This window comes from Ciconia boyciana, chromosome 8 (genome assembly GCF_034638445.1).
Source record: "Ciconia boyciana chromosome 8, ASM3463844v1, whole genome shotgun sequence".
NCBI classification, from domain to species: domain Eukaryota; kingdom Metazoa; phylum Chordata; class Aves; order Ciconiiformes; family Ciconiidae; genus Ciconia; species Ciconia boyciana.
This window is the reverse complement of record NC_132941.1, coordinates 20,880,486-20,890,271: the sequence shown is the minus strand read 5'-3', so window position 1 is coordinate 20,890,271 and position 9,786 is coordinate 20,880,486. Positions and strand designations below refer to the sequence as shown.

Sequence of the window (9,786 nt, the reverse complement as noted above, 5' to 3'; positions counted from 1 at the left end):
TCTTTAGCATTGTCAGATAACTGGGTTCATTTATGCACCAGTTTAAGGACTCTTGCCTATTATCCTTGCCAGAAGACTGCTCTTTGCCTACAATAACATCTGTTTTGCCTGCAATTTATTAGCTGTTTCCAATGCTCTGACAGCCTGGGTAGCTAGAAAGGGGGCAGCACAGCAAACCTAATGGGAGCTCACTGCGCAGAACTGTGTTCGGGGTCCTGCTGTCTGCTGCTTCCAGGCGTTTCACGCATCGGAGGAGCGGAGCTCTCTGTACTTCCCATGCTCATACAATCCTGGCAGCTAAGCTCATCTTCAACAGCCTCTGTCGACAGGCAGTAATTCATAACACCATGGAGAGCACTCACACTCTCCTTCTAACTGCTGCTGTTTGCTTTCTCTGTCAAGGTGAGTGATCCTTAATTTGTTTATTCTTTGTTGGTGAAGGGGGGGGTTGAAAAGGTGAACAGGAGATGGCTTTGGTGCAAATTATTTTTAAGACGTGCTGAAGCTGACTCCAAACTAATGGATAAATGTAGAGAATCCTAGTACACCTCTTTTCGTTACATAGTTTGTTGTTGGTTTTGTTTGTTTTTTTTTTTAAATTTCTCCTTGTAAAGTAGTTAAGTAGTCCTGATTCAAGATGCCAAACAGGACACACAAAGCCATTTTAACATTAAGAAGAGAAAGCACCTTACATGTAAAGGAGTGGTTTTACATATTGTAGAGAAGACCACAAGAAAGTGACAATATTAAACAGCTTTAAATATGTGCTGCAAACAGTGCACCTTCTCTCTGCAGATATAGAAAGCACCAAAACATTTAAATAAAAAAAAAACATTAATGCAGTTCTCTAGATACAGTGAATGCTAGATTTAATTAGAGTGCGGGTGATACGTAAAAAGGCTGGCACTTTGGGATTGATTATAATAGAGACTCATTAAGATCTAGCTTTAAAATTATTTACATAAAAGATTTGGGAGTATTTGTTCCAGCAAATCTTGATCTGAGAGATATGAGATACCAATAAATAATAAGGGCAAGTCTGCAAGGCTAGCAGTTAAAGCGTGAAAGAAATGCATTAGTTTTTTAGTTAGCAAGTTGGCTTGAATTATTTCACCAATCTGAAAATAAAATTGCCCTCCAAGTGAACAGGAGAAGGGTGGGGGGAACAGGTTTTAGCTGAATACAGTTTCACATGAGGGGGACCCTCTTGCTTATGGAGAAGGGAGCTCTTACAAAGATCAGAAAGTAACACCTGCTTTGTGAAACACTACAGATCAGTCACCTGCAGATAATTCTACCTCCCATCTCTTCCTCTACTGAAAAAAACTGTCTGGCAAAAAAATAAACATGTCCTTGCAAATATCTGTACATTCATATTTGTGTTTCAAAGGAACTGTAGAGTATGTTCAACAGACTTCAGTTCTGTGCCTTTGCCAAATTTGCATAGTGTCATCCATAAATGACAAAACAGGCCTTTTTTTGGTTTTCAGATGGAGTGCTTGAAGATGTGTCATCCAGAAGAGAGTTTAAGAGAGAGTCCCCTAAAAATAAAAGGCCGTGGGCTTTTAAATAGCATCTAGCTGTCAGGATGGCTATTGCCTAGCTAGGTCCAAGACTAAAAAGGTAGTTTGAAATACAAGCTCTCACACCTCATCCTGAAACAGTTGAAAAACCTTGTTGTTTAAGAATTTCAGTTTGCAGCTTTTCTGTCGGCCACAAGGCACCATGAGCAGCAGTTATCAGTGGCAAAATGGACAACAGGCATATATTATAAATAAAAATTACTTAGAATAATAAATAGATAATTAGCACGTTTCTTTGAATATGCTGAAAAGTCCTTTAATATAATGGTTAATCATTTTTTAATCCTTTTTTTTCATATTTTAACAAGCAGGCTGTTATCATCACTATAATCATGCAATCATGACTCAGCCTAGAAAGCAGAGTTCTCATTTCCTGGGAATCCTCCTATTGCAAAACACTCCGACAGCTTACAAGCGGCCTGGTCTGTTGGGTTACACTTTTCCCTTCCTCTGCTCCACACCCCTGCAGCTTTGGCAGGTCTAGGGGACTAGGCCTGTGAGGGGAAAGTGCTTTTGCACCTCCAGTTCTTCAGTAACTCCCTGAAACTATTTTTTTAACCCATTTGCAAAGATGCACGTGAGGAAAACTCTGTCATAGCATTGCCTTTCATTGCTTTTCTTCTCCCAGCCTAAGTGAATGCCAATCATGACACACTACTACCCACTTATGCAAGGCTTGGCCTTTCGCGATGCATCACATGGATGCTAAGTGATTAATACACAGCAAGATGGGTACTAAAAGCGGCATTACCCCCTACTCCGACCAAGCATCCCCACACGGGGTCCTGCTGCCTCGGAGGGTGCTGCACCTGGCTCCGTGGCTGCTCACCCCGCCGTGCCCTCCACAGGCTGCTGCGGGTCCGAGGCCGAGCACCGGCTCTACGCAGCCCTCTTCAAGAGCTACAACCAGTTCGTCCGTCCCGTCAAGAACGTCTCGGACCCCGTCATCATCCAGTTCGAGGTGTCCATGTCCCAGCTGGTGAAGGTGGTGAGTACCCGCCCCGCCGGGACACTCGCGGCGACGGGAGGGCTGGCGCCTCTCCCGACACACCTCTGTTTTCTAGGATGAAGTGAACCAGATAATGGAAACCAACTTGTGGCTGAAGCACGTAAGTAGAGCTCTCTGTTAGCCCAGACAGCACCATCTCAGCTCCTCCCCAGCGCGGGAGGTGCTCCCCACTCCGGGCGGGGGGATCCCGGCCCTCACGGGCCGCGCCAGGGGGCGGGAAGGGACGCCTGCCCAGCGAAGCGTCTGCGAGCTCCCGGGAGCACCGGGCTCGCCAGGCCAGCGCCAGGCCTCCCTCCCTCGGGCAAACGCGCAGCCTAGGGAGGCATCGCCGGCACAGGCAAGGCCCCCACCGGCGCCCAGGGTTCCAGCAACGGCCGCCCCCCTCAGCGCCGCTCTCCGGCGGGAACGCCGCCGCGACGCCCTCGCCGGCGTGCTGCTGCCCCCCAGCGGCGCGCGGCGGCCGCGGAACGCCTCCCGCCGCGGGCTCCGGCATCGGCATCGGCATCGGCACCGCGCGGCAGAGCGGCTCGCCCCCGCCGCCCGCTCGGGCTGCCCCCGGCCGGGGCTGAGGGGAGGGATGTAGCGCTGCCCGGCCCTGCTCTGCCCGGCCCTCCGCGCCGCCTGCCTGGGCAGGGCTAGCGCCCGGGCCCCTGCAAGGGGGCACCTCCGACCTCCTTAACTGACCGGCCAGAAACAACGTCGTCGTCGTCACCACCGACTCCTCCACCTTTCCGTCTCACCCACTCTGGGTGCTGCAGCGTTTAAATACAGGCCTGGCTCGTGGGCCAGCTGTTAAATTAGGTTGCGAGTCGTCTGCTGCAGCCCTAACCCTCCTACACTTAATATAGTCACCAAATACTATATTTTTATCTGAAGACTCCGAAACACGCTGCCTTGCCAGACACCGACGCACAGAGGAAGTACCTCAGCACGGCGGTGCACAGCATCGCTTCGTGCTGTTTAGCTCCCGAAAGTGAGAACAAACCAAAAATGTTGATTTCACTTAAAAGGATCTTTATGGGTTAAAAATCCAATTACTCACTGTTGCAGTCAGCTTAATAACCAACTTAATTCCCGGCTTCAGCTTAATATTCAACTTTGTTAAACTGTGCTTTAACAAGCCCTAATGAACAAGACTGTTACTTAACTGAGCAATGAGACGCTGCAGCTCTTTCTAACCTATCTACCCAGGGTCCTTCACTCAATGCGTACATCTAGCACCACAGCCTCATATCAATTTGTTTTCACCATCTCACAGATACCTGGCTTTTTGAGACCTAAGTTATTATTAAAGTCTTACACTCTCTGGTAAGAGAGTGTCTTATTCCCTCTTTCACCTTGTTTCAGCTACTGAGTAGACACCCCTGGGACATGGAGTCACACACATCTAAGTCATATCTAGACCAGCAGGCCCACAATCTCCATGTGAATAAACACCAGACATACATGTTTGTTGAAGAAACATCTAATCATTGTAGTATCCAAAATAAAACAACCCTAGAAGTGATATGACAGCACTTGATTTGAGTCTAGTCCACTGAATTTCAATTTCTTCACAAACCTAAGATAGACTCCTTTCTTCCATCATTAGATCTGGAACGATTACAAGCTTCGGTGGAATCCAGCGGACTATGGAGGTGCTGAATTCATCCGCGTACCATCTGGCCAGATCTGGAAGCCAGATATTGTTTTATACAACAAGTAAGACTCTTGCATATTTATCTTCTTAATTCAGGAAGAAGGGGGGGTGGTGTTACTAGTTAAAAAAAAATCAGCAGCATGTTCGCTGAATTAACTGAAAAAGCCTGCTTTTCAACACACCTGTGTCCCACATCTCCCTATTGCTGTACTCGCCTCCATACCATCTACATCAGCATCACTGGGCAGGAGCCAGCTCCAAACCTGGAGCTGCAAGTGGGCAGGTCAAAGTGAACTTTGCTTTTCCCCTTCACAAGCCCCCACTTTTACTATTATTTTTATCACTGTCTACAAGGGAAACGGCAAGAAATCCCCTTAGACACGGGAGTTCTTGTCCGTGAGTCAGTCCTTTAACTGAAAAAAACTGCAAATTCTAGCTTCTTAGCAGTTCAACTTGCAAGTTGACACCTTTACAACAATAGTGTTGACATATAAAAGCCACAGGTAGATCTACTTTGGATGTCAGTTTCTGTGACTGTGAGGAGCCAAACCATAACTAAACGGATCCCTCTGCTATGTATGGAAGCAGTTCTCAGTGAAATGAACTTAACTACACAGATCCAAAACTTAGGTCTATGAAACAACAGTGATGACACTCCTTTTCTAACTGTGGCCTTAAACCTTTAAATTACCTTTTTAGTTTTACTTTTTCATATAAACAACTGAAATTGTCACACAGATCTTATACGATCTGTGTGATCAGGATAGCAACGTGGGTCTTAAAAAAAAAAAAACAACCCTCACCAAATACACTCCTTGTGCAAAGATACACCAACCCTAATCCCTCTTTCCATAGTTACTACCTGCACTGCCCACAGAAGAGGTGAAATACCAGTACTGCAGGTATCGTCTTATCAGCCCTTGGGTTCTGATGTGCTTGATTTAGAACAATTAGAATAAAATAGTTCAGTTGGAAGGGACCTACAACACTCATCTTAGTCTGACTACCATTTGCAATCTCCTATTTGCTGCTTTGAATATTGATCGCAGTAAGTCATATTATTCTAAGGGAGAATATTTCCTTTCAAATCCTCCATAGCAAATTTATACAGCTGTTTATTTCAGTTTAACCAGGCAAATTTGACAGCTGCTGACTCAGTCCAGCATATGCAATTCAGCTCCATGTCAACATGTAATTGCTGACTTTCCCAAAACAGATTAAAGAGTTAATGCCTATGATCCTAATCTATGAAACTACCTGGAGTAGTTGCATTCTAATTTTTGTTATTTTTATTTGCTTTACAGTGCAGTTGGGGATTTCCAGGTCGATGACAAGACAAAGGCCCTATTAAAATACACGGGTGATGTGACCTGGATACCTCCGGCTATATTTAAAAGCTCATGTAAAATAGATGTAACCTACTTCCCATTTGACTATCAGAACTGCACCATGAAGTTTGGTTCCTGGTCTTACGATAAAGCCAAAATTGACTTAGTTTTAATTGGCTCTACAATGAACTTGAAAGATTACTGGGAGAGTGGAGAATGGGCTATTATTAAAGCTCCTGGGTATAAACATGACATCAAATACAACTGCTGTGAAGAGATATATCCAGACATCACATATTCTCTTTACATTAGACGTTTACCTTTATTTTACACTATCAATATGATTATTCCATGTCTGCTGATTTCTTTTCTGACTGTCTTAGTTTTCTACCTGCCTTCAGACTGTGGTGAGAAGGTGACACTCTGCATATCAGTCCTGCTATCTTTAACAGTGTTCCTTCTTGTTATCACAGAAACCATACCTTCTACTTCCCTGGTAATTCCACTTATTGGAGAATACCTCCTTTTCACCATGATATTTGTAACTCTATCTATTGTCATTACGGTATTTGTACTTAACGTGCACTACAGAACACCCAAGACACACACAATGCCTGTGTGGGTGAGAACCATTTTCTTGAACTTACTTCCCAGGATCATGTTTATGACAAGGCCTGCCAGTGATGAAGAGAATAATCAGAAGCCAAAACCATTTTTCACTTCTGAGTTTTCAAACTTAAATTGCTTCAACAGTTCTGAAACTAAATGCTGCAAAGATGGCTTTGTATGTCAAGATACAGCATGCAGCTGTTGTCAGTATCAACGAATGAAGTTCTCAGATTTCAGTGGCAATCTCACAAGAAGTTCAAGCTCTGAGTCTGTGGATCCTCTACTTTCACTTTCAGTTCTGTCACCAGAAATGAGAGATGCTATTGAAAGTGTTAAATACATTGCAGAAAATATGAAAATGCAGAATGAAGCAAAAGAGGTAAGAACATATTTCACTATTACTCAAACTCTCAAACTGCAATTACCATTTGCCATTAGCATGTTTTGTAAGAAAAAGATCCCCCCCCCCCCAAAAAAAAAAAAAAAAAAAAGAGAAAAAAAGGACAACACAGACCATTACTTTATACAGGTAAATTACCCAAGCTCTATTACAAATATGTGCCATTTTGAATGTAGATAATTTTGGGGAGCAGCTCTGTTGCACAACATTCTCTTTATTGACAACACATACACTAAGTGAAGCATGTTAAGGTAACCACTGCTAGGGAAACATATCTGAGTATCCATCCTACAAGATTCAGAGTGAGGATTTTCCAAGTTATAATCTTAATAGTGGAATTTGCTGACTCTGTGGCCTTTAGAAAGTTACATTCTCCCTCCCACATCTTACCATCAATAACAAAGAATGTAAGAATGAATGTCCTTCACAGTGATGTTGTTGCTTATTCTGCAGCTGCTGCAGAGTAAAATGCTGTAGCTAAATGAGACAACTGCTGCAAGACGGGGACCATCATCTTTCATAAAACTGCATCTTGAGGCAATAAAAAAAAATTAAACTTTCTTTTTAATCACATTCCTCAAACATACTAAGAACAGTAGCCACACTACCACAGTCATCACTGAATTTAAATCCTCTGCAGCATGGCACTTAAAGTTAGAACGAAGTTATTTTGTTTATGTTGAGAACAGAACTTTATTTAGAATTAGATGGTATAGAAAATATGGGGTTGTTCTGTTTTTTTTAAGTCTGCCTTAACAAACGAATTCTAAGCTAAAAAGCACAAAATTTCAAAAACAACAAATGCATTATTCATTTATTAGCCTTCCTGAAGAAAAGTGACGTAATTTAAGTTGTAATCTCAAGAGTAACTAAAATGATGACCTAATGTAGTTACTATTAATATACAACATATATAATACTTCAGGGTCACTCTTGTTATAATGCCCACTGTGAAAAAAAAAAAAATTAGAAAAATCTGTTTTTTGGAAACTTGGTTCCCTCTCTACATGGAAGGTAAGGAGATGAATTTTACATCATGCATGAGAACAATCAAATTTCAGTACTACATAAGAAATGTACCAAATAACTATATACCAATTAACCTTTGTTACATACTGCCTAAAGACCAGTAGGAGCAGTCTGTTTCAGTAAAGTTTTCTGGACAAACCTGATGATCTAAGCATGTAGAACTTTTCACTTTTGTTTTTGGCATACGGAAGAGAAGTTGTATCTCGTGAAGTCCAGTGTCTTGGTGAACAACTTTTTGTATTTGAAGAAGTAGCTTTTGGCTTTGCCATAAATAGCATATTCAAATAAAGCTTCTTCAAGATTAATTCATTTGTCAATGAAAACAGAGATATGTAAGTTGTGCATATATGAAAGGCATCTACACATGGAAAAAAAACCTGTGCTTCCTATATAAAATGGTACTAATTGCTAATGCAAGTTATTCATACAATAAACATGCCTACTTGCTATTCAATTTATTTTTCAGATTCAGGATGACTGGAAATACGTTGCCATGGTAATCGATCGTATTTTCCTATGGGTTTTCATCCTGGTATGTATTCTAGGAACAGCGGGATTGTTTTTACAACCTTTGATGGCTGGAGATGAAATGTAAAGATTAAATAGTATGTTGTGAAATCAAAGAAAACTTTTGCTAACCACCTCTGCAGCCCCACCCCAGCACCTGATGTCTCTTCTATGTGTAGTAGAATAAAGATCACTCTTGGTCTCAACTTTGCTTGACCAAGAAGGCTTTGTTAAAAATGTGAAAGGGGGGGGGGGATTTTGAACCTTTACGACAGCTAATCTCAAAGTAATAAGAGCTATGCTTGACAGCTACTTTTTGCAATAACTGGAAAAGATGGAGGTAGTACATTAAACTTTACAGGAATGGTTTAAGAAGGGGTTGATAAAGAAACAGAAAATTACATGAATATTCAGAAAGTCAAGACAGGTTGAATACTTTGGGCTACTAGGTTTGTTTCCACGAGTGAAGTTCCACTGGTGCCAAGTCTCTTCAGACCATGACAGGATCTTCTGGGAATAAGTTCATACTGAGTTCAATGAATGCCCTCGTGAAGACAAAATGGTTTAGGAAGCATACATACCACATTGCTAGAATGCAGACATTGCCACCTGGTGTATAAACTGACTCAAACAGTGGGAGGAAAGGACCATGGGCAGGTTTATTACAAAAGCAAAACAAATAGGTCAATAATAGATGATGGTAATAAAGCAACCATAATGTAAACTCTGTGCATCCCCATATTTCAATGTATGAGACGACTGTTAGAAAAAACAAGCTATTTAAACATAATAATGTTTAAAACTGTGTACAAGTAAAACACGCACTAAGATGCAGACTGCAGGTTATGCAAAGGATCAAAATACTTTGACAGGATAGTTTGGATACAGAAGCATCCTGCTATGGTGAAGTGTTTTATGACAAGGGAAGGCAGGTAGATACAAAATAGTCCTGTAAAGTATGCTAAAATTGCTTCTTAGGCATACATTTTCTTTTTTTTTAATCAGTAACTGCAGATAATTTAAGAGCATGAATAAAGAATGCAACAAAAAACTGTAATGAGAAAATATTTTGTAAAAATATGAACTGTTCTCTCTGTACCAAACTGGAAACTTTTAGGAAATACAGTGTATCAAGTGATGTAACATTTATGAAAATAAAGAGAATCAAGCTGCTGAAAATTGTGGGGTTTTTTGTTTTAATTTATTTTGACCGAGTGACAAAAACCTATATAAGGTAGCATTAGCTACAGTTCAACACATTCAGAAACAAGTTACATAAGTAAGGTCCATGCTTCTGGGTCTATTAAAATTATTTTGTTTCAGACACACCTGATAAGCTGAAGAACTCAAGGATTCTAGTGTCAACTATCTAATCTGTATTTATCATGATCAGGTTGTAGAATTGACTAAAAGAAATTCATGCATTCGCAAAAACTGTGTGTTACTAGTATAAAGACTGGGACTCCATTGGCCAATATGCTGCCAATCACCTTATGATATAATTGGGTAGTCTACAGGCATCATTTAACAAGGGGAAAGAGATTATGTGGGGATTTAAAAAAAAAAAAAAAAGTAATATATATAGCTAACCTATAGTTTTACTTACTTTGCTTTCTGTTCAGGTAAGAGTAAACTTCAGTAATTCAAACCCAAGGAGGACTATAAAAAAAAATTTTGCATTT

General features: G+C 41.4%; 1 protein-coding gene across 1 annotated transcript; it reads left to right on the top strand.

Moving 5' to 3' along the window:
* Nucleotides 1–347: 347 nt before the first annotated feature.
* CHRNA3 (cholinergic receptor nicotinic alpha 3 subunit) lies at nt 348–8,192 on the top strand. Its single transcript, XM_072870343.1, has 7 exons — nt 348–402; nt 1,491–1,557; nt 2,352–2,571; nt 2,648–2,692; nt 4,184–4,293; nt 5,536–6,547; nt 8,064–8,192. The coding sequence occupies exons 1-7, from the start codon at nt 348–350 to the stop codon at nt 8,190–8,192; spliced, it is 1,638 nt and encodes a 545-aa protein (XP_072726444.1).
* Nucleotides 8,193–9,786: the final 1,594 nt, after the last annotated feature.